Source organism: Oryctolagus cuniculus, chromosome 1 (assembly GCF_051225735.1).
Source record: "Oryctolagus cuniculus isolate XC-2025 breed Fujian yellow rabbit chromosome 1, ASM5122573v1, whole genome shotgun sequence".
Classification (NCBI taxonomy): domain Eukaryota; kingdom Metazoa; phylum Chordata; class Mammalia; order Lagomorpha; family Leporidae; genus Oryctolagus; species Oryctolagus cuniculus.
In genome coordinates, this window is record NC_142867.1 from 103,928,627 (window position 1) to 103,955,835 (window position 27,209).

The 27,209-nt window shown below is 42.4% G+C and overlaps 1 protein-coding gene across 10 annotated transcripts in view; it reads right to left on the minus strand.

The window, feature by feature from the left end:
* ALG9 (ALG9 alpha-1,2-mannosyltransferase) overlaps positions 1–27,209 on the minus strand; it is a 105,129-nt gene that overhangs the window by 50,753 nt on the left and 27,167 nt on the right. For 9 of the 10 annotated variants that reach the window (XM_008261528.5, XM_089333869.1, XM_089333879.1 and 6 more), the window contains 4 exons: positions 24,327–24,481; positions 20,927–21,056; positions 20,212–20,359; positions 17,947–18,076 (listed from right to left, as the gene is read on the minus strand). In XM_008261528.5, the coding sequence (XP_008259750.4) occupies positions 17,947–18,076; positions 20,212–20,359; positions 20,927–21,056; positions 24,327–24,481 (563 nt within the window). The remainder of the gene's footprint in view (positions 1–17,946; positions 18,077–20,211; positions 20,360–20,926; positions 21,057–24,326; positions 24,482–27,209) is intronic. The other variant, XR_016234575.1, reaches the window with a different exon arrangement.

Genomic DNA, 27,209 nt, shown 5'->3' on the forward strand with positions numbered 1-27,209 from the left:
GAGGAAACAAAAAATGTGTATCAGCAGCTCTCCACTGTGCAAATTGCAAAGGAGACTTTTTTCCAGCTTAAAAAAAAAAAAAAATCAGGGGCTGGTACTATGGCATAGCAGGTAAAGTCTCCACCTGCAGTGCCAGCAACCTATATGGGCACTGGTTTGCATCTCAGCTGCTCCACTTTCAATCCAGCTCTCTGCTATGGCCTGAGAAAGCAGTAGAAGATGGCCCAAGTCCTTGGGCCCCTGCACCCACGTCGGACACCCAGAAGAAGCTCCTGGCTCCTGGCTTCAGATAGGCACAGCTCCAGCTGTTGCAGCCATCTGGGGAGTGAACCAGCAGATGGAAGACCTCTCGCTCTCTCTGTCTCTGCCTCTCTGTAACTCTGCCTTTCAAATAAAACAAATAAATCTTTAAAAGATAAAAAAATCAGTATACAGCCTGAAGAGTGGTTTGGCTGGAAGAAAATAGAACAGCATGTAGGGGACAGCAAACTATCTTTGTAAAGACTCACAGGTGTAAGGGAGCCTGACAGGCTGAGTGGATGGAAGAGGCTAAGTTATGTGGGGCAGGTATGGCTTCCAGGCTTTCAATTTCAATTTCCTTTTTTTAAAAAAGATTTAGATTTATTTATTTGAAAGTCAGAGTTACACAGAGAGAAGGAGAGGCAGAGAGAGGTCTTCCATCTGCTGGTTCACTCCCCAGATGGCTGCAACAGCTGGAGCTGTGCCTATCTGAAGCCAGGAGCCAGGAGCTTCTTCTGGGTGTCCGACGTGGGTGCAGGGGCCCAAGGACTCGGGCTGTCTTCCACTGCTCTTCCAGGCCACAGCAGAGAGCTGGATTGGAAGTGGAACAGCCAGGACTAGAAATGGCGCCCATATGGATGCTGGCACTTCAGGCCAGGGCGTTAACCCGCTGTGCCACAGCGCCAGCCCCTCAATTTGAATTTCTACAAACAACCCAGACTGGGGAATTCAGAGGCATCTATATGATACAGATTGAACGCAGCTAAAAGAAAAGTATTATATTTTCCTGCAACATGTTACATTTGATGGGGAACCAGTAAGATGTGAATCTGCCAAACACTAACCAACTTCTTCAATTCACATTAGAAAGCTAGACAGCAGCCCCGCCCTCTAGGAGCTTATAACTATACTCTACTAAAGTATAAACAGACCCTGAAAAATGACAGTGCTTGAATACTAATTAGCCTAAACTTCTCTTAACAGGGTTTGGGGAGGCCTCTCTTTAGTTCAAGGAAACAAAATGGAGGGTCATTTGAGTATTTTAGTTAAATTTTACAAAAGCATCTAGCACTTATGAGCCCTACATTAGATACTATGGAGGTTTCAAAGATAAAGGACAAAAACATAAATATCTGCCCTTAAATAAATGTATAATTTAGCAGATAAAATAGTCATATGCATAAATATGTGAGAGCAAATGATACAAAGAAATGAAAAATGCCTCTGCCCAATTAACTAAAATCTAGAATTCTCAAACCATTTAATTTTCCCTAAACACTCAATGTTCTTTCATACTTCAAGTCTTCACATATGTTGTTCCTTTCTGGAATGTCAATTTTCCCTTCCCCTGATAGATAACTCTTAATCATCATCCTATAAGATCGAGCTCCTATGCCACCTATTAAGTGAATCTGTTCCTAAACAGGGAAGTAGAAGCGTCTTCTTACTGTCTCTCTGTCCCCATATTTTTTTTTAAAAAAAGATTCATTTATTTACTTGAAAGTCAGAGTTACACAGAAAGAGAAGGAAAGGCAGAGAGAGAGGTCTTCCTTGTACTGGTTCACTCCCCAGTTGGCCTCAACGGCTGGAGGTGTGCCAGTCTGAAGCCAGGAGCTTCTTCTGGGTCTCCCATGCAGGTGCAGGGGCCCAAGGACTTGGACTGTCTTCTACTGCTTTCCCAGGCCATAGCAGAGAGCTATATCACAAGTGGAGCAGCCAGGTCTCAAACCAGTGTCCACATGGGATGCCAGCACTGCAGGTGGTAGCTTTACCTGCTATGCCACAGTGCTGGCCCCGGGGCTCCATATTTTTATGGCACTCATCACACATTAGGTCTCTCATGCTAGATCAGGAGGGCAAGACTTATGTCCTTTCCTAAATCTATCTTTAGGTTTATCAAAATAACATATCATATAATTTTCAAAACTTAGTGGTAAAAGCAGCTTATGAAAAACAACAGGGGTCAGCGCTGTGGTGTAGTGGGTAAAGCCACCGCCTACAGTGATGGCATCCCATATGGGCACTGGTTTGAGACCTCCTTCCCTCCGTCTCCCTTTCTCTCTCTTTCAATCTTGAAAGAAAAAAAAAAAAAAAAAAACAAAACAAAACAGTGCCTTTCAGAAGCAACATCTTTTTGTCTGTTTCCTGGTAGCTTTTGATTTTCTAATTGTCGAATAAGAAGACACTTAACTTCCTTTGGTAGTTGATATATCCTGGTATGAATTTTTTCTCATTCATCATTTCAGGTACACTGTGGGTTCTTTCAATCTGAAAAACAATGGCCTTCACTTCTAGGGAATTTTCTCATATGCTTTCTTTGGCAATCTCTTCTCTGTTTCATCCTTGTAGCTGGATGCAGGACTCTCCAATTTTATTGTTCCCTTTCTTATTTTCAATCTTCATTTCTATATTATTACGGCATGAAAGATTTCTTCAATTTTATTCTCATCATTCTACTAGTTTCAAAAAATCTCTATTATTTATTTTTTTTAATTTTTTTTTATTTTTTATTTTTTGACAGGCAGAGTGGACAGTGAGAGAGAGAGACAGAGAGAAAGGTCTTCCTTTGCCGTTGGTTCACCCTCCAATGGCCACTGCGGCCGGCGCGCTGCGGCCGGCGCACCGCGCTGATCCGATGGCAGGAGCCAGGAGCCAGGTGCTTTTCCTGGTCTCCCATGGGGTGCAGGGCCCAAGCACCTGGGCCATCCTCCACTGCACTCCCTGGCCACAGCAGAGAGCTGGCCTGGAAGAGGGGCAACCGGGACTAGAACCCGGTGTGCCGGCGCCGCTAGGCGGAGGATTAGCCTAGTGAGCCGCGGCACCGGCCTATTATTTATTCTTAGTACAAGCAGCTCATAATTCCTTACTGCACCTTTTTCAAAGCGTGTTTTGTTTTATGAATGCATTTTTTATCTATCAGGGATTACTGATTATGGAAAATGAATTTTTTTCCTGTTTCCTACACTGTTTATTTTTCCCTGCAATTATTTTTTCTTGTTAGGGATTTAAAATTAATTAATTTATTTGAAAAGCAGAGAGACTGAGAAAGAAAAAGGGAGAGACAAAGACAGATATTCCATCCGCTGGCTCACTCACAAACGGCTTCAACAGCCAGGCTGAAGCCAGGAGCCCGGATCTCCATCGGGACCTCCCACGCAAGTCACAAGGGCCTAGAGACTTGAGTCATCTGCTGCTGCTTTCCCAGGTACATTAGTAGGAAGCTGGACAGGAAGCCAGGGCTCTCTGGCACTCCAATCAGGCATGCTGTTGTAAGCATGGCTTAATCTGCTGTAACTCGGGGACTTTTCTTAACAGACAGGAGACTGCCTGTACTTTTTGTCACCTCTGTATATTCAGCGCAAAGGCAAGGACAACAAAAAGTTCAAAGAATATGTGAGTACATGAACCAGTGATGGAACAGAATGGGAAAGCTCCTGCTGAGGCACCTGGGAAAGCACGGGAAGATGGCCCGAGTGTTTGGGCTCCTGCCCTGACATGGGGATCCAGATGAAGCTCCTTGCTCCTGCTTCAGCCTAGCACAGTTCTGGTTATTTTGGCCATCTGGGGAGTGAACTAGTAGATGCAAGATCAGTATCTCTCTCTCTACCTCTTCCTCTCTGTAACTCTAGCTTTCAAATAAATAAATTTCTAAAAATGATTAAGAATGAAAAGATGGGGCCAGCACCGTGGCTCACTTGGTTAATCCTCCACCTGCAGCGCCTGCATCCCATTTGGGTACCGAGTTCTAGTCCTGGTTGCTCCTCTTCCAGGCCAGCTCTCTGCTGTGGCCCAGGAAGGCAGTGGAGGATGGCCCAAGTGCTCGGGCCCTGCACCCGCATGGGAGACCAGGAGGAGGTGCCTGGCTCCTGGCTTCGGATCGGTGCGGCGCCAGCAGTGTCGGACATTTGGGGAGTGGACCAACAGAAGGAAGACCTTTCTCTGTCTCTCTCTCACTGTCTATAACTCTACCTGTCAAATAAATTAAAAAAAAAAAAAAAAAGAATGAATGAAAAGATGCCTATACACTGGAAGTGAACATTGAATTGTGCTGGTGAAACACACAGATCACTGTGTTAAGCCAGGGACCAGAACTGCTGAGAATGCCCCTGGCATCGATAGTCTCTGGACACTTTAAGGACAAACTTTGGTCCATATCCCATCAACAGGCAAATTAATTTCACTTAAATTTTTATTTAATCCGTTAACTCCCCTCCTGCCTGGGACATTTTAACATAGGCTATCAGCACTACCCACTGCAAGATCCTCTTTAGTTGCAAATTTCCAAAACAATTTCTCTCCAAGCTGGTAAATAGGTAAATCACATCTCTTTCTTCAAAGCAATTTAGATCTAGTTCGCAAAAACAGTCCTAAAGGCACTCTTAAATATACTGACTGAAATGACTTGGTTAAGAAGAGGTCAGAAGGCTAAGAGGCAAAAATTACTTAACAGAAAACTTATCTCCCGATTTTGAGTTGAAAGTTTTCCTTGTGCACAAAGGGAAACTCAGGTCAGCTGACAACACGGTGAGTGGTATTCCTAGAGAACACCAGAGAGCTTCCGGGAGTTGCAAAGAGTTCATTCCTAGAGCCCTTGTTATGGTTATTTAATTTTTTCAAATGATGAAAGTAAAACATAATCATAGAAAACAAGAATGAAGCATTTTAAAAAATCACTTGCAATCTTCCCAAAGAAAACCATTATCAATCTCTTAGTATATGTCTCAGACTTTTTTCTCTGCAGATACTGACTTTTCTTCACAAAATTTGGATCATGCTATGCTGTGTACGGTTTTACTGTGACTATCTTGAGATTTCTCAGTAACCCCCATGTCTATTGCTCTTTTGGTCTAAAAGCTCAAGTAACACTAGTTGAACTAGAATAAAAATAGTTTCATCTCTCACGTTTATCAATATCTCACAGTGAAGAATCTGAGGCCATTCTCCAGAAACACATAATCTGCAATTCACAAAATCAAAAGATTTAAATCTGCCTCAAAGTGTAACCAAAGAGCTCATTTTTTGGTTGTGTTTTTTTTTTTTCCAGATTTAATCATTCTTTCTTGCATCAAAAATAACAAAATTGTAGGGTGACATTAACACATGATTGTGAAACAAAAATGTGTTTCATTTCATTAGTCACAGGCTACATATCAACCAGCTGTCGAAGCTAAAAATATGCCTTAATTTAAAATTTTGTAAAACACAAGCATTTAAGGCTCATTTTGAAAGAAATGTGACTTCTTTCAGTTTCTAACAACCCACTAGAAGCTTGGGAGAAGAACAAACGAATACCCTACCAAAAGAAAAAAGGTGTGTGTGGGGGGGGGGGGGGTCGGCTCACAGGTAGAATTCAAACTAATTTATCACTCACCAATTTCACATTGTTCCTATCTCACCAATAAACATAAATTTGGTTTACACCCCAGATGTAAACCAAAATACATTTTCTTAAAGGAAAGCATGAGCCCAAGGTAGAGATCACGAGATTAATAAAAAGTATGTGGGGCAAGCATTTGGCACAGCAATGAGATGTCACTTAAAGACACCTGCACCCTATCTGAGTGCCTGGTCTGAGCTGCTCTTCCACTTCTGATACGCTTTCCTGCTAATGCGCTCCCAGGGAGGCAGCAGGTGATGACTCGAGTACTTGGATCTGCTCCCAACCACATGGGAGGCCCAGGGAGTTCCAAGGTCCTGGCTTCAGCCTGGCCCAGTTCCAGCTGTTGCAGGCTTTTGGGGAGTGAATCAGAACATAATTTTTTCTCTTTCTTTCTCTGCAGCACTGCCTTTCAAATAAATAAAAATAAACAAAACTTTAAAAAAAAATAATAGTATGCATTCTCTGTTGGGGAAGGAGTGAATTAAGGATAACTGGGCAATAAAATAATGCCACAGCTCTTCCTTATCATCTGTAAAGAAAACTTGGCCAGGGCTGGAGTGTGCAGTGACGTTTCTATGTCAGCATCACGCTGAGGTAGCAGAACACAGCACAGAGAACCCTACCAGACACTGAGCAGCATGGAGACTTCTGTCTAGGGTCATGGGGTTCCACGGCTCACGTAGTAAGTGTTGCTTCCACAAAGTATTTGACAAGAAAATTGATAATGGCAAAAACAAATATAAACACTGCAGCTGGATTTCAGATACTTTCAGTTAACTGGAAGAAGACGCAAAGACATTTCAAGGGTCTTGGAAATTCACTTATTTAGAAAGAAAGTAACAACTGAATTGATTCCAGAAGGAATCAGAGGCTATTAACTCTCAGTCATTTTCTTGCCACTACTTCATGTTACCAGTCATCAATATTCTCCTATAAGATGTTCTTTATTCAAATCAGAATACTGGGGCAGGAGAGGAAACATTTGAAAGGGGAGACTGCAAGTATTTTTCTAGCTTTTCATTTCCTCTTTTAGTTATTTCCCAGTTAAATTTATAAAAGTAGCTGCCACCCAGGGGCACAGATCGTCACACACACATCATGGCTAAACCTCTATTTGTTGCTTTAGTCTTTAAACTCACAAAAGTAAAAATTCACTGCAATGTAAAAAATATAAACTCACAAGTAAAGATTTTTGGTTATTCAATCACTATAGGTCATGGAAGCATCAATTAATTTCCAAACACCAATACAATGTATGTTAGGAAATTAATTTTTTTTTTTTTTTTTTTTTTTGACAGGCAGAGTGGACAGTGAGAGAGAGAGACAGAGAGAAAGGTCTTCCTTTTGCTGTTGGTTCACCCCCCAGTGGCCACTGCGGCTGGTGCGCTGCGGCTGTCACACCGCGCTGATCCAAAGGCAGCAGCCAGGTGCTTCTCCTGGTCTCCCATGCGGTTGCAGGGCCCAAGCACTTGGGCCATCCTCCACTGCCCTCCCAGGCCACAGCAGAGAGCTGGACTGGAAGAGGAGCGACAGGGACAGAATCCAGCATCCCGACCAGAACTAGAACCCGGTGTGCCAGCGCCACAGGCAGAGGATTAGCCTATTGGGCTGTGGCGCAGGCCTAGGAAATTAACTTTAATGAAGTATTAGGAATAGTATTCAATTAAGATCTTAGTGAATTCCACAGATCACCATGTATATGATAGTATAACTATATATATGTTATATATATCATAGCAATTGTAATCTGCTTGCTTTGACATCAGACTGACTACAGTTAGTGAGGAGACCAACAGGGCAATTTATTTTCTCTTCCAATAAGGTCTTCTAAATGAGAGGGGGAAGAGTGAAATAAGAGAAAAAGGAATAGAAAAGAAAGAAAAAAGACGAGGGAACGGACCTGATCATTTCTATTTATTAATGAACACAGTATTTGCTACTGAAGGCACCTGGCACACACAGAACAGAGTCCCAGAAATAGAAAGTAACTCTTTGAGAAAGCAATGCTCAGCTGCTTACTGTCTGTCTATTCAGTCTTGTGTACATCAGAGAATGACCAACCATCATAGGAAACATGTGAAACCATACTGAAGGATCCTGGAACCAAGCTGTTCATCCTCATGCTAACCTGTGTGAGCTACAATCTGAGTCCAGGTTCTTTGCCCATAAAATGAAGAGGTCAAAAACTGGGTATCCTCTCCTGATGAACAGTAGTCTTCCTACTTTCAACCTGCTGAACTCTATATTTAGTTGAACTCTTTATTTATTTAGGTTAAGCCTGTGACTATAAAGTAAATTGAAAAAAATATGTTATTGCAAAAGTTAAAGGAAGAAGGGAGGGAGGGATGGAATGAGCAGAAGGGAGGGAGAAGGCAGTATCATCATATTCTTAGAATTGTATCTATGAGGGGCTGGCGCTCTGGCACAATGGGTTAACACCCTGGCTTGAAGCGTCGGCATCCCATATGGGTGCCGGTTCTAGTCCCAGCTGCTCCTCTTCCGATCCAGCTCTCTGCTATGGCCTGGGATAGCAGTAGAAGATAGCCCAAGTCCTTGGGCCCCTGCACCCACGTAGGAGACCCGGAAGAAGCTCCTGGCTTCAGACTGGCATACCTCCAGCCATTGAGGCCATCTGGGGAGTGAACCAGCAGATGGAAGACCTCTCTGTTTCTACCTCTCTCTGTAACTCTGTCTTTCAAATAAATAAAATAAATCTTTAAAAAAAATTGTATCTATGAACCACATGAAATCTGTTCTCTGTATTAATAAAAAAAAAATAACAACAAAACCTGTTTCCTAAATTCCCTTCCAAATCCACTATTCTTTCCCCTGGTTAAATGGGGAAAGTGGGGATAAAGAATGAGATAAAGAAAGCTCTGACTTACAGTTTTGTTATTTTGCTTTTAAAGATTTATTTATCTATTTGAAAGGCAGAGTTACAGAAAGACAAGGAGAGACAGAGGGAGAGATCTTTCATTCACTGGTTCACTCTCCAAATGGCTGCAAAGCCAGGAGCCTGGAGTTTCTACCAGGTCTCCCACTTGGAGCAGAGGCTCAAGGACTTGACCCACCTTCTGTTGCTTTCCCAAGCACATCAGCAGGAAGCTGGATCAGAAGTGGAGAAGCTGGGACTCAAACTTGCGCCTATATGGGATGACAGCACTGCAGATGGCAGTTTAACCTGCTATGCCACAGTGACAGCCCCCCAAAGAGTTCTGCTTTAACAAGTGTTTTGAAACTACCAATTTGTTCCAACACAATAGACATTCTAGAGAACATACTGAGCATAATTTCATCTGTGTATTGCTTATGTGTTATTTAATGCACAGGAAACACTAGGTGAATGCAGAAAACCACTCACCTGAACCATCCAGCATAAGAAATACACAAAGAGGGAACGGCACTATGGGACAGCAGTTTAAGCCATTGCCTGCAGAGCCAGCATCCGATATGGGCAACTGTTCTAGTCCCAGCTGCTCCACTCCTGATCCAGCTCCCTGCTAATGTGCCTGAGAAAGCAGAAGATTGCCCACATATGGGCCCTTGCAACCACATGGAAGACCTAGAAGAAGCTCCTGGGCTCTTGACCAACCCAGCTCCAGCCATTACAGTCATTTGGGGAGCAAACTAGCAAATAGAAGATCTCTCTATCTCTGCCTCCTTACCCCACAACTCTACCTTTCAAACAAATAAAAATGTTTTAAAAAATACACAAAGAATATGTAAGCACATACTCAAAATATCTACTGGCTTACACAGTGTCTGTGGTGTCTGTGGAATGAGCTATACTCAAACATCCACGTTTGGTATTACAACTTTGTCAGATTTCACGTAGCTCTTTCACTGCTTCAAAAGCTGCAAACATTCCAACACACTTCGCAAGCTAATTTTAGGCCTTTTACAAGGTAAACATACTCATTGTAGTATTTATGTACTTTTAACCATTTAACATATATAAATTTGTACTACTTTTGTTAAAGATTGATTTATTTATTTGAAAGGCAGAGCTACAGAGAGAGAAAGGGAGAGACAGAGAATCTTCCATCTGCTGGTTCACTCCCCAAAAGGCCACAATGGCCACGGGTGGGCCGACCTGGATCCAGGAGCCTAGGACTTCACCTGGGTCTCCCAGCTGGGCAGCAAAGACCCAAGTAGTTGGGCCATCCTCCTCCGCTTTCTCAGACACACTAGCAGGAACTGGATCACAAGTAGAACAGCTGGAATTCGAACTGGCACTCATTTGGGATGCCAGCATTGAAGGCACAGGCTCAACGTGGTACCCTGGCCCCCATACTGCTGTTTTTATTTATTTTTTATTTTTTTGTTTTTGTTTTTGTTTTTGACAGGCAGAGTGGACAGTGAGAGAGAGACAGAGAGAAAGGTCTTCCTTTTGCCGTTGGTTCACCCTCCAATGGCCGCCGCCGGCACGCTGTGGCTGGCGCACCACGCTGATCCGAAGGCAGGAGCCAGGTGCTTCTCCTGGTCTCCCATGGGGTGCAGGGCCCAAGCACCTGGGCCATCCTCCACTGCACTCCTGGGCCACAGCAGAGAGCTGGCCTGGAAGAGGGGCAACCGGGACAGAATCCGGCGCCCCTACCAGGACTAGAACCCGGTGTGCCGGCGCCGTAAGGTGGAGGATTAGCCTAGTGAGCCACGGCGCCAGCCCATACTGCTGTTTTTATTAAGTTCCTTTTTTTTTTTTAATGTATCACTGTCCAAGTTTTAAGCAGTAAGTCCCTAACCGTATTTTCCCCAAAAGTCTGTGGTTTTTAACTATACAACAATTTTTAGCAGTTGTATATCATGGTATAGTAGAACTGACTGTATTGCCATTGGGGGAAAATCTAATCAATGACCAATCTAGTTTTTCAGAGATAAGAGAAGGAGGGAGGCTTCCAGAAACTCTGTTGTTGAAATCCAGCAAAAGTTTCCCTGTAAGCCCCCTTCCAAACAGTGGGGCTTTTCCCTCTCAGATCTATCCACTGACTAGGCAGCTTCCCAAATCAGATCCCAGTTTTGGAGTGAGCAGGATATCATTCAAATTTTTGTTGACTATATCAAAGTGAATTACTTAAGAATTTAAGAGCTGACCTTGAATAGGACTTCTACATTCAGACTTTATTCTGGCAGAAAATCTTGGCATGAACCACTCCAGATACCCCCTAGTTTAATAATGGAATGTTCAGCTTCTGTTTGATATCTCCCAGGAAAGAATATGTAGCAAAGAAAAAAAAAAAAAATATATATATATATATATATATATATATAAAATCTCTGTAATATATCGTTAAAGCTTTAACAGTGCAATGGAAACCAGAGAGCCCTTAGAGGCACTCATAATCCTTCATAAATTCAAACATGAAGAAGATAGTGAAATAAAGGTGGCTATACATCCTTTCTAACTTCCATGCACACTAGAAATGGGACAGACTGAACCACCTGGCCTGAACCATAGGCTGGCTAAAATTTGTCACTCAAATTTCAGATAAAAATAATGCTATTTATTATGCTCAGGCAAGATAAAGAACATAATTATTTTTGCCTTCTTAAAATGAACCTTGACTAAAATCCAGGACTGATATAGCAAGAGCAACATAAGTGTGGTACTGCACGTGCTCTCCTACATCAGGAAAAGTTGTTAGGTCATTATAGTCGTTATCCTGGAACTATTTCTTAGACTTAAATGTATTTTTTTTTAAAGATTTACTTATTTATTTGAAAGGTAGAGTTGCAGATAGCGAGGGAGAGACAGAGAGCAAGAGAAATCTTCCATCCACTGGTTGGTTTACTCCACAATGGCTAGGACTAGGCCAGACTGAAACCAGGAACCAGAAGTTTCTTCTGGGTCTCCCACATGGGAGCTGGGGCCCAAACACTTGGGCCATCCTTCATTGCCTTTCCAGGTGCAGTACCAGGGAGCTAGATTGAAAATGGAGCAGACAGGACTCGAACTGGCACCCATATGGGATGCTGGGATCACAAGCAGTAGCTTAACCTTCTGTGCTGCAACACCAGCTCCTAACTTTTTAAAAATACTGAGATTCTGTTTGCATACAAGTGTACATATATACATATATGTATGTATATATAGGTACATATATGTATATATATGGGCAAATGAAAGAAAAAAGAAACATCAAAATGGTAACATTAATAGTACTTAGATAATGAAATGATTTTTCTTTATTGTTCACGCTTTTCATTATTCTATACAGTGAATTAATATTAATTTTACTATCAGAGGAAAATACACTTTTAAACAGTAACTGAGAGATAAATCCCTGACCACAGTTCATGTAGGATTAATCATAAGTAGGACTTAATCATAAGTCCCGGTCGGGGCGCCAGATTCTTTCCCGGTTGCCCCTCTTCCAGGCCAGCTCTCTACTATGGCCCGGGAGTGCAGTGGAGGATGGCTCAAGTGCTTGGGCCCTGCACCCCATGGGAGACCAGGAAAAGCACCTGGCTCCTGGCTTCAGATCAGCGCGATGCGCCGGCCGCAGCATGCCAGCCGCGGCGGCCATTGGAGGGTGAACCAACGGCAAAGGAAAAGGAAGATCTTTCTCTCTGTCTCTCTGTCTCTCTCTCTCTCTCACTGTCCACTCTGCCTCTCAAAAAAAAAAAAAAAAAAAAAAAAAAAAAAAAAAAAAAAAAGAATCCTATACTCCAAGAAGACATAACAGACTTATTTGTCCCTGCTTTTATCCGTCAGAATTTTGGTGACTCTTACTGGCCCACTATGAAACATCTTCACCTTTCTAGTAAAGCTAACAATTACTTAACCAAATCTAATAGTCTGTGGTGGCAGAGAATGTAGAAGCATGATCTAACCATAGACAACTAGTGGCCAAAGCCTAGGAAATTTGTAAAAGGTCACTAGATTTTCTGGCCAGCTTTCTTTCCACACCATTATCCCAAGAACGGTGAGCAATCATTATCCACCGAGAAAGCATGTACAGCAATTTTCCCTTACCCATAGTTTTGCTTTCCATGGTTTTAGCTACCCATGGTCAATAGCAGTCTGAAAATATGAGTATTAAATGGGAAATTTCAGAAATAAACAATTCTTAAGTTTGAAACTGTGCTCCATTAGGAGCAGCTTGATGACATCCTGTGCCATCCTGCTCAGGATATGAATTATCCCTTTGTCAGTGTATCCATGCTGTATATGCTACTCCCTTTTAGTCACTTAGTAGTCACTCCAGTTATCAGATCCACTGGGATGCCTGAATTCAGGTACTTTTTAGTTAATAATGGCACCAAACTGTAAGAGTGGTGATGTTGGCAATTCAGATATGCCAACGATAAGCCATAAAGCGTTTCCTTTAAATGAAATGTAGGAGTTCCCAACTTAATGAGCAAAGAAAAAAATTATATGCTGATGTTGCTACAATCTACATTACAGCATATTATGAGGAGAATGTACATATTCATATATTTATTACAATATATTGTTATAGTTGCTCTATTTATTATTATTATTATTATATTGCTCTATTTATTTATTATTAGTTCTATCTAATCTCCTATTGTGCCTAATTTACAAATTAAACCTAATCATAGCTGTATACATATAAGAAAAATCATGGCATATGCAGGATTTGGTGCTATCTAGTTCCAGGCATCCTTTGGGAGTCATGTAAGTCACTACCCACAGATAAGGATTGACTACTCTAAAGGCCAACCACAAGGTACATGGTGTCTCTATCCTAGGTGCTACAGTGAATACAAAAGAAACAAAGGTGTAGTCATACCCTTCACATCATCCACACATCTGTTGGGGAAAGTATGACACACATGTAAGAAAGATTTTAATAGGGGCTGGCACTGTGGCACAGCAGGCTAAGCCAAAAGTCACTGTTGTAACACCAGCAGCCCGTATTGAAGCGCCTGTTCAAGTCCTGGCTGCTCTGCTTCCAATCTAGCTCCCTGCCAATGTGCAGAAGATGGCCGAGTGGTTGGGCCCCTGCCATCTATGTAGGAGACCCAAGTGTAGTTCTTGTCTCTTGGCTTCAGCCTAACCCAGCCCTAGATGTTGTGGCCATTTGGGAAGTGAACCAGTAGATGCAAGATCATATTTTATCACTCTCTCACTCTCCATTCTGCCTTCCAAATAAATAAATCTTAAAAAAAAAAAAATATTTAAACAACCCAAGACATCAAAATAAAATGGTTAATCTTGATGATGGGATTATGGGTGTGCTTTCATCTGTTAATCTTTACAATGTATATATACTATCTGACTAATAAAAATACCGTGGGGCTGGTGTTATGGTGTAGCGGGAAAAGCTGCTGCCTGCTGTACCAACATCCTATATGGGTGCCAGTTCAAGTCCTGCCCTCTCTACTTCCAATCTAGCTCCCTGCTAATAGCTTGGGAAAAGCAGTGGAAGATGGCCCAAGTCTTTGGGTCCCTGCACCCACATGGGAGACCCAGATGAAGCTCCTGGCTCCTGGCTCCGGCCTAGCTCAGCCCTAGGCGTTGCAGCTATCTGGGGAGTTAACAAGTGGACAGAAGATCTCTCTCTCCCTGTCTCTCCCTCTCTCTGTAACTCTGAATTTCAAATAAACAAACAAATCTTTAAAATAAATAAATAAAAATATCTTAAAGAAAAATCAGGTTGGCACTGCGGCTCACCAGGCTAATCCTCTGCCTGCGGCGCCGGTGCCCCAGGTTCTAGTCCCGGTTGGTGCGCTGGATTCTGTCCTGGTTGCTCCTCTTCCAGTCCAGTTCTCACTGGAGAAAAGAGGAAGCACCTGGCTCCTGGCTTCGGATCGGCACAGCACGCTGGCCATAGCAGCCATCTGGGGCATGAACCAACGGAAAAAGGAAGACCTTTCTCTCTCTCTCTCTCGCTAACTCTGCCTGTCAAAAAAAAAAAAAAAAAAAAAAAAGAAAGAAAGAAAGAAAGAGAGAGAGAGAAAGAGAGAGAGAAAAAGAAAAATCAAATGGCTAATTAAACTCTATAAGAAAAATAGTGGCCGGCACCGCAGCTCACTAGGCTAATCCTCCGCCTAGCGGCACCAGCACACCGGGTTCTAGTCCCGGTCAGGGCGCTGGATTCTGTCCTGGTTGCCCCTCTTCCAGGCCAGCTCTCTGCTGTGGCCAGGGAGTGCACCCCATGGGAGACCAGGAGAAGCACCTGGCTCCTGCCATTGGATCAGCGCGGTGCGCCGGCCGCAGCACGCCGGCCACGGTGGCCATTGCAGGGTGAACCAACGGCAAAAGGAAGACCTTCCTCTCTGTCTCTCTCTCTCACTGTCCACTCTGCCTGTCAAAAAAATAATAATAAAAAAAGAAAAAAATAGTTAAGGCATGAACAGCAAGGATTGTTCAATAAGGACTTAGAGAGGTGGCTACAGAGAAAAGAATTTTGATACTATGAAAAGTGAGACAATGGTAGTCTAGGAATAGTCATCAACATAAGCAAAGTCACTGGGGTGGAAAAGGCAGTGAACAAGTCTGAACAGACTGGGACACAGCAGGCATTTTGGTCTCCAGTTCAGACACCCACATCGGAGCACCTGGGCTCGATATCTGGCTCTGGCTCCCAACTCCAGCTTCCAGGTACTAACGCATAGCATCAGAAGCAGTGTTAATGACTCAGATTGGATTCCAGCCACCCACACGGGAGATCCAGAGTTTCCTGTCCTGGCTCTGGTGGGCATCTGGGGAGTGAACCAGCAGATGGGGGAGTGCTGGCTCCCTCTTTCTCTCTGCTTCTCAATTAGAAAAAAAAAAAAAAGTAAAGAAAGAGACAGACACAAATACACTATAAATTCCCTTAAGGGTTCCTTTGTCAGATTAAGAATATTTATAGCAAAGTCTACATACCAGTCCACACACCACTATGCTAAATATGACAGCAATATGATATCAAGTCTCATTAGTTCCCAAGTAGGTATTACTATTCCTGTTTTACAGGTAGAATCTAAAATTAGTTAAATAGAAAAGTTAATTAATTTGTCCAAGATCATCAGGGTAAGCAACAGAGCAAAGATTTGAACCCAGGCTGGCTCACTTAACTCCAAAGTCCATGTTCATTTTTTACCAGCCCTTGCTACCTCTTCCTAAGGCATGGTTCTGATAGCACCACTCTGAATTATATCATCCCCTTATCATGGTGTATTCCCCCACCCTCGGGGCTACCCAGTATCCACATGGTAATTCCTTGTACATGAAAACCTGTGCTCAAGAGGGTATCTTCAACTAAGATAAAAACAACCAGTAACAGTTTACCCTGCCTGGGGTGTGCAGTTAAACGAATGAAGCTGTAATATAAGCCACACACTGCAAACGAGTACCACAGGGGCCAGGACAACGATGAGTTTTAAGATGTCCATTTTAACAGCTTACAGCTAAAGCCCACACGCAAGACTCTCACTCATAAGCCCATAGGATCTCTGTGGAGGTCTAACTAGCCCCAGTATGGGGCACAAATTGTCAAATATGGCTGCAGGTATGCTTTCAAAGTCTCATTATCTTACATTTTAAGCATACAGCAGAAGAACATCTCTTAAACATGTGTGACATCTAAATTGCTAAATATTACTTTTAACAGACAGATGCCAAAAAAAGTGCTTTCTAATAATTTTATAAAGTGATCTTTTATTGTCTCTGTGAACCAAGAGGAACATTATTTTTATTGCTCCCCCCTCTTTCATGATCAAAGATTTTACAGGTCTTAAATGTCCAAAGTGTCAACTTTCAAAAGAACCAAAATAAAATCCCTTGGGATCTCAGAGTACATAGACAAGTAGGCAGAGGATCATGGCACTGAGAGATTACTCCATGGCACTCACTATGGAAAGAGTCCTCCTGATTGTTCATGTGCCAAAATCAGAATGTAGTAAGAACTAGGGCAAAGGTCTACCCGGTTACTTGAAAGTTCTCCATAGAGGCTGACGCTGTGGCACAGCGGGTAAGGTTGCCGCCTGCAGCACCAGCATCCCATATGGGCGCTGGTTCAAGTCCCAGCTGCTCCACTTCTGATCCAGCTCTCTGCTATGGCCTGGGAAAACAGTAAAAGATGGACCAAGTCCCTGGGCCCCTGCACCCATGTGGGAGACCCAGAAGAAGCTCCTGGATCCTGGCTTTGGATCGGCACAACTCAGGCCATTGTGGCCATCTGGGGAGTGAACCATCGGATGGAAGACCTCTCTCTCTCTCTCTGCTTCTGCTTCTCTGTAACTCTGCCTTTCAAAAAAATAAATAAATAAAGATTTAAAAAAAGTTATTTCCCCATCAACTATTTTAATGGGCCAAGGAACATTAACAGTTTCAGAATGATGGTTCAAGTTCTATCAGAATAAAGTTTCTAGGCCAGCGCCACGGCTCATTAGGCTAATCCTCCGCCTTGCGGCGCCGGCACACCAGGTTCTAGTCCCGGTCGGGGCACTGGATTCTGTCCCGGTTGCCCCTCTTCCAGGCCAGCTCTCTGCTGTGGCCCGGGAGTGCAGTGGAGGATGGCCCAAGTCCTTGGGCCCTGCACCTGTATGGGAGACCAGGAGAAGCACCTGGCTCCTGGCTTCAGATCAGCACGGTGCGCCGGCCATAGCACACTGGCGGCGGCGGCCACTGGAGGGTGAACCAATGGCAAAGGAAGACCTTTCTCTGTCTCTCTCTCTCACTGTACACTCTGCCTGTCAAAAAAAAAAAAAAAGAGAGAGTTTCTAGCCTACCAACAGCTTGGAAATACAGGGCCAGGTGTTGTGGCACAGTAGGTAAGGCTGCTGCCTGCCACACTGGCATCCCATATGGGCAATGGCTACACCATTTCCAATCCAGTTCCCTGCCTAGGAAAGCAGTGGAGGATGGCCCAAGTTCTTGGACCCTGCACCCATGTGGGAGACCTGGAAGAAGCTCTTGACTTTGGCCTGGCCCAGCCCTGGACATTGTGGCCATTTGGGGAGTGAACCAGCAAATGAAAGACTTCTCTGTCTCTTCCTTCCTATCTCTCTCTCTCTCTCTCTCTCTGTAACTCTGCCTCTCAAATAAAATAAATTATTTAAAAAGTACACGGAAAATGAAATTAAAAAAGTTTATTTGGGCACCAAAAATTTCTTAAAAATAGAGCTTGGAAGTGATATTGAATTATGTATTTCGCATAAAAAATAAGGATAGAGGTCACTTGAGAATAATAGAAGCACTGTTCACTATTTCTCAACAAAAGTTGTTCTATCTTGCCCCCTTAAGAAATCACCTTCTAAGCAATTCTCATTTTGTCAGTGCTCTGTTATTTTACACATACACACATACACACATGCCCATATATTTCAGGGGTAGAATTCTGTTCAAAGAACCAAGAAGAGAATGTAACCCTTACATATCTGGATGGCTCTTCAAGGTTTTGGTCATTCATGTCAGTAGGAACAAGCCGGGTGGCCAATGGTCCCTCTACAAAAGGTTTCGGTAGCTGGCCTCTGAACTCCGATGGAATGAACTGAAGCTGCCAACTGTCAGAAACACAAATGAGGAGCGTAAGAAAAACACAAGGGGATCTTATTGCTAAATGGACTTGAGACAAACAAACCACATATCATGTGAAAAACATTTCACTGGAAGAAAAATATTTCTGCAAAAACCTTAACCAGGGAGCACGGAGGCAGAGTTCATAATTCAGTCCAAAATCATTGAGAAATTTACAACTAGAGGTTTCTCAACCCATTTTACCAATTCTTGGCAGGGAAGCTTGCAACCAAACGGTTTCATGTCATCAAACCACCAGAGAAACCTCAAAGTTTATGACCAACTATCAGGAGATAAAAAGGAGTTGTGAAAAATTAAAGAAAACTCATCAGGTATTCAGAAAAGGAGTAAAATGTTAACATGTGGCCCTAAAAACACCCTATGGGAGAAGTAGTTTATTCCTGAGTAATTCTTAACCTAGGAAACTATTTCAAATGTAAAAATCAAAGGCCAAAGTCAACATTAAAAACAAGCTTCAGTTTAATCATTAATGGGGAAGGCATGGTGGTGCAGCAGGTGAAGCTGCCACTTGGGATGCCAGCATCCCATATCAGAATGTCAATTCGAGTCCTGGCTGCTCTGCTTCCAATCCAGCTACCTGCTAATGTACCCAAGAAGACAGGAGATGACAATAGATGGAGACAGTACTTGGGCCCCTGCCACCCATGTGGGAGACCAAGATAGAGTTCCTGGAGGCTGGCTTTGGCCTGACTCAGTGGGAGCTGGGTCATTTGGGGAGTGAACCAGCAGATGGAAGATGTGTGTGTGTGTGTGTGTCTCCCTCTCCATCTGCTGCTCCGCCTTTCAAATAAAAATAAATCTTAAAAAAAGTGATCATTAATGAGACAGGGCTTTTTTTTTTTTTTAAGATTATTTATTTATTTGAAAGGCGGAGTTACAGGGAGAGAGAGGAAGATTGATCTTCCATCCTCTGGTTCACTCCCGAAATGGCCACAACAGCTGGGGCTTGGCCAGGCCAAAGTCAGGAGTTTCTTCTGGGTCTCCCACATGGGTGCAGGGGCCCAGGCCCTTGGACAACTTTCTGCTGTTTTCCCAGGCCATTAGCAGGGAGCTAGATTGGAAGTGGAGCAGCCGGGATTTGAACCAGTGGCCATGTAGGATGTCAGTGCTGTAGACGGCAGCTTAACCTACTACACCACAGGGCCAGCCCTGATATAGGGCTTTATTAAGCACAAGAAATTACCACCAAGTAGAGGTAGGCCACCGAAGCCAGTTCTGAAATGCAGCATCTGATTCATCTTAACCAAATTTCCCTTTTACCTAATTAGGACCCTTCAGTGGCTAAATTTGGCAAAACACACACACACACACACACACAAAAGGAAGTCTAGGGCATATGCTATCACAACTAACAGACAACATTAAGAAAACTGGTACACAGATCTTACCCATAGCTTTCCCCAGCATCACTACACCGGAGAAATTTCACCACTGGCAGATGAGAAAAAATACTTCTCTAAAAACAATCTTCCAGCTGGTGCCGCAGCTCACTAGGCTAATCCTCCGCCTGCGGTGCCAGCACCCCGGGTTCTAGTCCTGGTCGGGGCGCCGGATTCTGTCCCGGTTGCCCCTCTTCCAGGCCAGCTCTCTGCTGTGGCCCAGGAGGGCAGTAGAGGATGGTCCAAGTGCTTGGGCCCTGCACCCGCATGGGAGACCAGGAGAAGCACCTGGCTCCTGGCTTCGGATCGGCGCAGCACGCCAGCCGTAGCAACCATTTAGGGGGTGAACCAACGGAAGGAAGACCTTTCTCTCTCTCTCTCTCTCACTAACTCTGCCTGTCCAAAAAAAAATAATCTTCTAGCCACAATTTCCAGGTCACTTTAGAAGGTGATTAATATCAAATAATTACAGAATTATAAATATATATCCTCAGGAAGAGCCACGAGCAGAAGCCTAAAACCCAAAGCCTTCTCAGACATGGCATACTGTCTAACCACCACAGGGCACAGGCGCACACAGATCTTCCTCCTCCCTGAAATGGTGCGTAATTCAATAACTTTCCATGAAAAATTCTAAAATGAGACAAAAGTGGAAAAGACACCCATGAAATTACAAATTTCACTCCTTGATGTAAAACTATGGAAATTATGGAACATCTTACTTATCAGGCAGCAGGAAGCTGCTAGGAAACCGATGCCACTCTTTCCCCACACAGACATTCACGGGTCTGCCCTCCGGGACGGTGTGGATGGCTGGGTCGGTAGCAATTCGGTAAAATTCTGGATACAAATCAAGGGGTCCATGATAGCCTGGAAAGGAGAAGCCAATGACAGCAAATGAGTAACGTGATCCTGACATTTAACCACAATGCTTGCAAATATTCCACTCTACTCCACGTGAAATTTAAAGAGTGGGGAGAGAGATGGCAACACTCGCAGGAAGCCGGCTCTCTAGTGCAGCTGCAACAGAGACCGAATTGTGCCAAAAATAATTGACTTTCTTGCCCTTCTCTACATTCTTTCACCTTTTTAATGTCATGTTCTTTAAGCATGTTTGAATATTCTGGGTCCCAACAATGATTATAAGAATAGAATCATTGAGACTTTAGCTCCATATTTGTAACTTAAGTTTAAGGCTTCTTTAATTCATCAGAAATCATTAACAGGAAAAAGACAATCCCAAGAACAGAGAAAACAATGTATAATTATTCAAACGAAAAGTAATTCTTAATTTTCTCTTCAATCCCAAGGCACAGAAGTCACATCCCACTATAATGGTCAATCTATATATTCTCCTTTTAGGAAAAATCTCTTTATAAGTCACGTATATACTGAACAATCATGCCTCAAGTAAAACTAAGTGAAGTGCACATCTACCTCTGAACAGTGCCACAGAACGAGAAAAAGACAAGAGCCCAAACAGGAAAACTGTTCCCAACGCCAGCCAATTGGATGTCACAGTGTAATGCTCTAGGCGGTATCGTTGAAAAACAAAGTGGTAACATTTCTAGAAGGAAAGAAAACTGTGTTGATACATGAAGATATACCTTGCACAATATACATAATCACAAGACATCACAGAAACACCAAGAGCAGAGGAAGCAGAAAAAGAGGTTTTATGAAGGGTCTGGGCATTTGCAAACACTCCAAACTCTAAGATCAAAGCCAGCTCCCTTAACACTCTCTGTGGGTGGGCCCAGCCAGAGGGCTTGCCAAGAGTGAAATCTCACTAGCTTCACAGGAAAACTATCTGGATATTTTGCTAGGGCTTGAAGTCCTATTAACGTTTTTATAATATTTAAACAAAAATGCTTTTTGGTAGTTTTCTTTGATGTATGAAGAATTTGATTTGTTTTGATATGAACAGTAATCCTCACCGAGTTTTCACTGAAGTGTGCAGTATCAATAACATGTCTCTTGACCAAAGAAACAAGAATTCTTCTCATCCAACATCAAGAACATGCTGCCGATTTTCTGCTAAACAACTTCTCAGAGCAGATGACTGTTACAATGTATGCACACAGGCAGGAATCCTGCTGCCTTCAAGTATCCTCTCAGATTTCTTTCCTTCCCTCCTAGATAGGAACTACTTTTGGAAACCAATTTTGGAATATGTGATAAATATGTTGGGGCCTTTTTCCTATTTTGAATCTGTCCTCAGGAAATAATCCAAATATCTACATGAAAATATCTATCCTAATAATATTTATAATGAGTAAATAGGCAACCTAAATTCTAACATGAATTATATCTAATCATTACATATAACCAACTTAATATATTATATATTACATCCAATTCAGTAGAGCATTACAATGCTATTAAGATGATGGTCATGAATATGGCAACATGGAGAGTATCATCATACAGCAGTAAATTAAAAGCAATAAAAGTTATATGCACACTTGGTATAACCATAAAAAACCTTGATGCATGGTACATGCAAAAATGTCAGAAGGTATTTTTGTTAGGGTAGTTGGGCTCATTTTTTTTAACTTTTATTTAGTAAATATAAATTTACAAAGTACAGTTTATGGATTACAATGGCTTCCCCCCCCCATAACTTCCCTCCCACCCGCAACCATCCCATCTCCCGCTCCCTCTCCCATTCCATTCACATCAAGATTCATTTTCAATTCTCTTTATATACAGAGGATCAATTTAGTATATATTAAGTAAAGATTTCAACAGTTTGCACCCACACAGAAACACAAAGTGTAAAATACTGTTTGAGTACTAGTTATAGCATTAATTCACATTGTACAACACATTAAGGACAGAGATCCTACATGAGGAGTAAGTGCACAGTGACTCCTGTTGTTGACTTAACAAATTGACACTCTTGTTTATGGCGTCAGTAATCACCCTAGGCTCTTGTCATGAGTTGCCAAAGCCATGGAAGCCTTTTGAGTTCTCTGACTCTGATGATATTTAGACAAGGCCATGGTCAAAGTGGAAGTTCTCTCCTCCCTTCAGAGAAAGGTACCTCCTTCTTTGAAGACCTGTTCTTTCCGCTGGGATCTCACAGAGATCTTTCATTTAGGTTTTTTTTGTTTTTGTTTTTGTTGCTTTTTGCCAACGTTTTGGCTTTCCATGCCTAAAATACTCTCATGGGCTCTTCAGCCAGATCTGAATGCCTTAAGGGCTAATTCTGAGGCCAGAGTGAGTTGGGCTCATTTTTTAAATCATCTTCTAAATTATCTGCAGGAAGTTCAATTACTTTTATAATCTTTCTAAAAGATTTATTTATTTGAAAGGCAGAGTTACACAGAGAGAGAATAAGAGACAGAGAGATAAAGAGAGGTCCACCATCCACTGGTTCATTCCCCAATTGGCCAAAATAGCCAGAGCTGCACCAATCCAAAGCCAGGAGCCAGGAGCTTCCTCTGGGTCTCCCATGTGGGTGCAGGGGCCCAAGGACTTGGGCCATCTTCTACTGCTTTCCCAGGCCATAGAAGAGAGCTGGATTGGAAGTGGAGCAACTGGGACTAGAACCAGCGCCCATATGGGATGCCGGTGCCGCAGGCGGCGGCTTTACCCAATATGCCAGGACACCAGGCCCCATACTTTCATAATTAAAATTACTTTTTAAAACTATCACTCTAACATGGATAAACCTTGAAAACATCACACTAAGTGAAAGAAACCAGTTACAAAAGATCACATATTTTATTAATACATTTATAAAAAATGGCCAGAACAGGAACACCTACAGAAAAAGAAAGTAAACTGGTAGTGACTGGAGCTGGGGCGATATGGGAAAGAGGATGGGGGAACAAAAGTTAAAGATATGGGGCTTCCGAGTGATGAGAATGTTCTAAAATTGTGGTGATGGCTGTGAATGTACTACAATCCACTGAACTATACACTTTAGGTAAGTGAACTGCATGATTTGTGAATCACAGTTCAATAAATCTACCAAGAGTGAAAAAAATTACCACCCTATTTTTTTTTCCCAACAATTGCAAATAGTAGCAGAGGGCAAGAAAGAGTCCTAAGGTGGCTGAGGCCACAAATAGAGAGTAAGGTCAGCTCTGCCAGGAATTGACCTGGACAGGTTTTAAACCAGGATTACGAAGTATCCCATGTGACTAGCTGCCTGATGTAATACCAAACTGTTGAGCAAGTTTTATTCCGATTTAGTAACTGAAGAGCACATATTCCATTACTTCTGCCAAAGTGGACCATACAATGACTTAAAACTGCAGCACTGTGGCTGGCAGTGTGGCGCGGCAGGTAGAGCCACTGCCTGTGATGCCAGCATCCCCTGTGGGTGCCCATTCATGTCCCAGCTACTCCCCTGCCAAACCAGCTCCCTGATAATAGCCTGGGAAAACCAGTGGAAGATGGCTCAAGTACGTTGGCCCCTGCTACCTATGTGGGAGACCCCGAAGAGCTTCCGGCCCTTGGCTTCAGCCTGGCCCAGTTCTGGCCATTGCAGCCATCTGGAGAGTGACCCAGCAGATGGAAGATCTCACTCTGTCTCTCCTTCTCTCACTCTTTCATCCAAATTAATTAATTAAATATATATATATCATTAGTAGCAACTGGATTCTGCCAACAAAGACTAGCACTGCAAACACGTAATCAGTAAATAAGATGACAACCAGCTAGGCAATCAGCACAAAAAGTCTTAATAATCTTGATCCCTAGCAGTTTGAATGTTATAGCAGAAATATCTCAGGTGGAAGCATTCTGTAATTTTCCCTTAAGTTTTGTGAGCAATTATCTAATCAGAGAAACAAGTGAGGCACACATCTTTTCCCCTAAAACTCACCTGAAGTGCAGAAAGAGCCACAGCGCCACAGAGACAAATGAGTGGGTAAACGGGGAAAAGAAACCTCTCCTCTTTGTGAGGCTGGATGAAGAAAATTGCAAACCAAATATACATTGGAGCCAAGGTAAGCCAGTATGGGTGGCCTAAATTCTGAACTGCAAGACACAGAAAAATATCCACCTGTCACCATAGTAGAACAAAACAACATCTTTAGTTTCAAAGTTCTCTTGATCTGAAATTTGGGAGTAGGCACTAGGGCACCTAGAATATTTCAATTCATGAATTCACAATTTCTCCAAGAGGATAACAGTGTCAAGTAGAAAAAGGAATATACTCCCTAGCTCTTCCAAGAGATCCAAAATCTAAAGAGAGGCACAACACTGGATTTAGCCAGAACCTAAGTGAAAGGTTACTGGGTAACACAACTTAAAAATTCTACAATGGGTTTAAAAAACCAGAAAGCCTTCCCCCTCCCAATGAATAATGCCATTAAAATTTCTTAAATTAACCAAAGACATAACACAAACCCAATTCTCGGGTCTTAATTCTTACGTTCTGTTTAACACAAATAGTCATAGATCAAAGGAAAGAAAAAATAGCTGGGTTCTCAAAATCATTATTGGTTTTCACTGAGCCACAAATGACCATTTCAAGGGTAACATAAAAATAGTCTTAAAGAAGTTTATCAATTAGGTTTTCTCTCCTCTTCTTAGATACCCATTCACACTGAATCCCAAAATTAGAGCCAAAATGTCCTTAAAGCATGTGAAAAAATGAGAGGAATGTTACAAGCACTAGATCCAAGCACCTGCTGGAAGGTTCCTGTGGTTAGGTACATGAGCTCTGAGTGATAAGCCTGCAACCCACAGCGAAGGCATCGGCATCTCCTACTGTGTTTTTATTAGTGACAATGAGTAGAATACTAAATGCTGGCAAAAGGTGGGCAGACAGCGCCCCCTGGTGTCCTCTATGTCTACAGTGAGCCAACTGAGACCAGATCAGGACTATCACATTAGCATTCCTAGCTTATCTGTATCTCTGCAGAAATTCCTTAGGGATAAAAATTCTTCAACTTCAATAACAAGTTTATTTCTTAAACTTTTTACTCTAACATTTTATCCTGAGACTTTACTTAGTAATTTAGGAGTTGTGCCTTTCCAGGTAGTACATTTAAATTGGAATTTTCTTAACTAAAATAAAACAAGTCAGTGACCAGCACTGTGATACAGTGGGTTGGCCACCATCTGCAATGCCAGGATCCCATATGAGCACCAATTCGAGCCCCAGTTGCTCCACTTCTGATCCAGCTCCATGCTAATGCCCCTGGGAAAGCAGCGTAAGATGGCTCAAGTGCTTGGGCTCCTGCACCCATGTGAGAGACCTGGATGAAGCTCCTGTGTCCTGACTTTGGCCTTGCCCAGACTGGACCATCACAGCCATTTGGAGAGTGAACTAGCAAAATGAATACCTCTGTGTGTGTGTCTCTCTGTATCTCTGAAAGGCAGAGATACAAAGAGAGGAGAAAGACAGGTCTTCCATTTACTGGTTTACTCCCCAAACGGCTGCAATGGCTGGGGCTGGGCCAGGAGCTTCTTCCGGGTCTTCCACAAGGGTGCAGGAGCCCAAGTACTTGGGTCATCTTCTGCAGCTTTCCCAGGTGCATTAGAAGGGAACTGGATCAGAAGTGGAGCAGCCAGGACTCCAACCACCGCCCATATGGGAAGCCAGCACTGCAGGCAGAGGCTTAGCCTTCTATGCCACAGAGCCAGTGTGATAAATATTTTAAAATTTTTTCTATAAAGCCTCTTTCTATTCTATGAAGCCTAACAATTTTTAAAATATAACCAAAATTATTGAAATGTCCTCCAAAAAAAGTATAAAATCACTGTACTCCATAAGATCTTTAAATTTTTGACTTTTTTTTCTTTTAGAAAGTATTGTTTCTATTATAAAATATACATGAAAGTATAAAGAAAGATCAACACCACTTATTTTCTTACTAGGTGGATATGTGTGTACATTATACACATTGCTAAGCCAAAGTTAGACTCATACAGTAAACAGCATCTTAATATTTGTTTAACTTAAATTCCTATTTGTAAATTTCCCATAAGCATGAGGTATTTTTATTGTCAGAAAGTAGGTTGCTTTTCAAAAAAAGGGAAAAGTAATCCTTGAGAAATACAAGGATTGGAGGAATAATAAAGTTACACCTCCATGGAACAACTGAATTAAAAATGTGAATACTATACATACAAGATGAATGAGCTGGTTTCTTGGAGAAAAAAAAAAAAAAAAAAAAAGAAGTGAGATGGAAGACTGCCTAAAAAGTGTAAGAAGCCTATCTGCAAATTCAGTGTGTGACCCTTGTTTAGATCCTGCTTTAAACAAACTAAACATATAAAGCTATTTTCAGAAAAACTAGGAAATGTGAGTATCAAATGGATATCAGATGATATTAAGGAATGATGTTAATTTTGTTAGGATAATGATATTCTAGTTATGGTCCGAGAAAAGTTCTAAAACAAAACAAAAATGATGTTGAAAACAGTTCTCATATTCTAATAATACAGCTAAGGTTTTATAAACCATTAATAGCAGAAAAGCAGAATTGTGGGCTAGGGGAAATTAATTATATGGCCTCCAAATCAGACAGAAAAATCGGAAATTAAATATCTTTCCAAAGTGCACGTGAACTTCTGCTCAAATGTGTTTTCTATAAAAGAAGCTGTAGGCACTGTGTATCTATAACTTGAGAAAGCACAGGCAGTGCAGTACACAGAACATGAAGAATCAATGACACTCCAAACCTTCTACAGGCAGTAAACACAGAAGAACCTTGCTTCTTAAGAAGTTCAAAGCTTCTCTTACTTCAGCACTAAA